The following is a 3,644-nucleotide window of genomic DNA, read 5'->3' on the forward strand; positions in this document are numbered from 1 at the left end:
TAGTAGAGAGTAGTGTGTGTGTGTGTGTGTGTGTGTGTGTGTGTGGTGTGTGTGTGTTGTAGTAGAGAGAGTGTGTGTGTGTGTGTGTGTGTGTGTGTGTGTGTGTGTGTGTGTTGCAATTATTCACCTGATTGATAACTCTAGAGATACACTTGCTTTGTATGTCCTTCTAATGCCTTTTGTGACAAACGCAGGTTATGTTTCCTGGAGAGACACCCAGTCAGGCTCCTGGTACGTGGAGACACTCGATGGTATTCTTGAGGAAAATGCTGCTTCCGATGACTTGGTCACAATGTTGATGATGGTGAGCTTTTTACCATTTAGAGCTTTTTTAATTTCCAACATGGACACATCTGATTGTTGTTTGTGCTTTTTGTCAGGTCAACCATGAAGTCTCTCAAAACTCAGCAAAAGGGCTCTACAAACAAATGCCTGGTTCCTTTAACTTCCTCCGCAAGCTTCTCTACTTTCAAACCCAAGCATAGCGGTAGAGTTCCGTTCAGGAAAGGAAAGTTTACTTCATGGATGTAATTTCAAAGATTCAAAGGGTTTATTGTCATATGCACAATAGCTAGAGTGTAGTTGTTGGTAATGGAAATCTAAGCCTCAGGCTCCTCAAACAATGCAACATACAATACACTTGAAACATGAGAAAGAAAATAGTGCAAATAACATCATTGTGCAATTGGGATTTCTGAAGTGTATGAACTTGTTCAATTGTTTTTACAGACACAATCATGTCTTAGTGTACATTTCTATTGTTTGTCACATCTTGTAATGTTTTTAATTCTTTTAACTTTTTGGGTAATGGTGTAGAAAATATTTATGTACTGTGAAAATGTTCTCCAGTTTATAGGCTTGATGTCTCATTGACACAAGCAGCTGTCGAATTTCAAGAGTAGACAATCAACGTGATGTTTCATTTGTACTCTGAAAATTGATATTAAAGACGTTGCTTTCTTATAAATGTTCATAAACAAATGTGAAGTTATGTCTCTTCTAAAATACAACGCACAAATGAATGCAAAGTTATTTTTATCTGTATCGCTGCTTCTAATTTAAAGGTCACCTACTGTATTATGCAAAATCCACTTTTTCATGTCTATTATACATAAACATGTGTCCCTTCTCCGTAAAGAGATTGTCCATTTATATAAAAACCTGTCTGAAAATGAGCTGATCAGATTTTGGCCACTTTATGATGTCATAACTTTTTTTGGCTTGTGTAACCATTAGCCAATAACCAACCAAGGTAACCCCCCCCCCACCTTATCACCTGAATCTCCTCCTAGAGCACCATTGTGTTCTTTTTAACCAAATATCTCTCAGAGGGGCGTGGGGAGTGGCTCCTTATTTTCATCTAAAGTAACAGCCAGAGAATCAGCTGTTTGTATATATCTGAGACCTAAAATATATTGATGAAAACAGTATAATAGGGGACCTTTAAAATGTTTCACTTATTTTTTTAATTAGAAAGATACAGATTTTACCTTATTAAAATGTATTGATTTTGTTTATTTCACAGGCACAATGAACAGGAGGCAACAAAATGTCTGTAGTTGCTGCAAAGTTTGTATCCTAAAAATAGCATAAGATGAATACATAAGCAATAATAATCAGATGTAGGCCGTATCAATTACTGTAAAATTAAACAGGGATAGACATGGGCAGCAGTAAAAGCAGAGCAGATACATAACAATGTATTGAGCATTGGGTTTTTATGAGTTATGTAAGTATTTTTGTATAATAATGAGACTATTTTAACACAATGAAGCTCAGCGCAAGTTCTTTCAGGAAGACTGGCTATATACATTCACTCCGCAGCTGCATATAATCAGCTCATCACGGGCGTTGTCTATAACAGTGGTTCCCAATCTGGGGGGCGCGGCCCCGTTGGGGGGGTCGCCAAAGATCGCAGGGGGGGCACCAGGCCTCAGATGATTTGAGGCCAAATATCATATTTAGACTTTTTTTTTTTTTTTACATATAATTGTAAGGCAATACATGATTGTCACTAAAAGCCTTGTAGTTACATTACAATAAAATATAAACAATAATTGATTAATTAATTTTAATAAAAATGTGTTAGTAGCTAATAAAGGCATAAAAAGACAGACATTTATCATTTTTTCTTTAATAGAAATGTTTCTTCTGCCCGTAAAGTGTCCAAACCATGCCGGTTTCAGTTGGATTATTTGTCACAGTTGCTCCGATCAGATCGGTCTCCTCCATTTTGTAGATTATTTACGACTTTTGAATCCACATAAACAAATCGGCAAAATCCGGCTTACTTTGAGCATGTGTTTTAAACAGTTTAATCCCTTTGTGAATTGTTTCCACTTGTGCCGTCCTTTACACATGCTCAAAGTAAGCCGGATTTTGCCGATTTGTTTATGTGGATTCANAAAAATTGTATTATATAAATCTTGCTCTAGTTTTCTGCCATTGAAAATCTTCTTTTAATCGTTAACAAAAGAGTGCCTTAAGACTCTCTGAATTACTTCAGTAATATGCAGGAAGCTTAACAATTAATTCCATATTGATAAGAGCATTAAACGCTTGAAAAATCTTCCTTTATGGTAGAAAAAATTGAGTTGGTAAATGTTCAACATTTTAAAAGCTTCTGCAAGAGCAGAGAGTCGAACATGCTTCTTAATTATACGTAAACACACACAGCTATTGTACTTTCACAGTGTGGTGCTGAGTCTGAAGCAAAGCATGATCTTTCAGAGGTGAAGTTGTTAGTAGTACTGGTCACTGGGTTTTTCTACTAGTTGAAAGCCAACCTTGTCTTTTATACAAAAATATAGACCCTGTTAGAAAAGGACAATGACTCGAAAACATTTCACAATAAAAAGAGACCAAGATTTTTGATTGATTTAGACAACACATCCTCACTCCCAGGTCGGCCTATGTTGACGTTATGTCAAGTCCCCTGTGTCGGCTTTTTCCAACGCAAGGGGGCGGCCCTTAGCGTACATTTTCAACTTTCCGGGATGTCCATAGGCTTCTATATAGCTCCCTAAACGTATGTTAGACGAGATCGCGAGCGAATGCTACCCGCAGATCCATTCTCACAGCATTTATCAACCTTTTTCTAACTCAATATCAAGCCACACTTATTGTTTTTACTTCTTTATTTTAATTGAATAATGTAGGACTTGTGTTGCTGTCAGTTATGGGGAGAGTAGAAGCCTATGGACATCCCGGAAAGTTGAAAATGTACGCTAAGGGCCGCCCCCTTGCGTTGGAAAAAGCCGAAACAGGGGACTTGACATAACGTCAACATAGGCCGACCTGGGAGTGAGGATGTGTTGATTTACAATGTCTTAATCTTTTAGAATAAACAATGTTCAGGTGCTGTTCTTTTACAATAACCTGATTGAGGATCCTGCAAACTGACAATATTTTTGTTTCATTGCTGTTTGTTCTGTGTCTGGACTTCCTTGAAGAACCAGAAAAACATCAGTCACTTCATATCAATATTTAAGTGTCTGGTTGTAGCATGTTCTGAAACTGCATAATGTTTAAAACAGAACTGCATTTTACACTTTATTAGCATAGTTCAAGGGAGCGATGTCACACATTTTCTCTTAATAGCCTATGTCATTTTTATTTTACCCAGGATTTTGTCTTGTTCTGTT

The 3,644-nt window shown here is 37.0% G+C and overlaps 1 protein-coding gene across 1 annotated transcript in view; it reads left to right on the forward strand.

Moving 5' to 3' along the window:
• The window catches only part of LOC104954971 (caspase-9-like), a 5,095-nt gene extending 4,073 nt beyond the window's left edge, over positions 1-1,022 (forward strand). The window contains exons 8-9 of the mRNA XM_010782189.1: positions 195-304; positions 381-1,022. Of these exons, the coding sequence (XP_010780491.1) occupies positions 195-304; positions 381-485 (215 nt within the window). The 3' untranslated portion in view covers positions 486-1,022. The remainder of the gene's footprint in view (positions 1-194; positions 305-380) is intronic.
• The last annotated feature ends 2,622 nt before the right edge of the window (positions 1,023-3,644 follow it).

The sequence above is a fragment of the Notothenia coriiceps genome, unplaced genomic scaffold (assembly GCF_000735185.1).
Source record: "Notothenia coriiceps isolate Sejong01 unplaced genomic scaffold, NC01 NC01_scaffold00024359, whole genome shotgun sequence".
In the NCBI taxonomy this organism is placed as follows: Eukaryota; Metazoa; Chordata; class Actinopteri; order Perciformes; family Nototheniidae; genus Notothenia; species Notothenia coriiceps.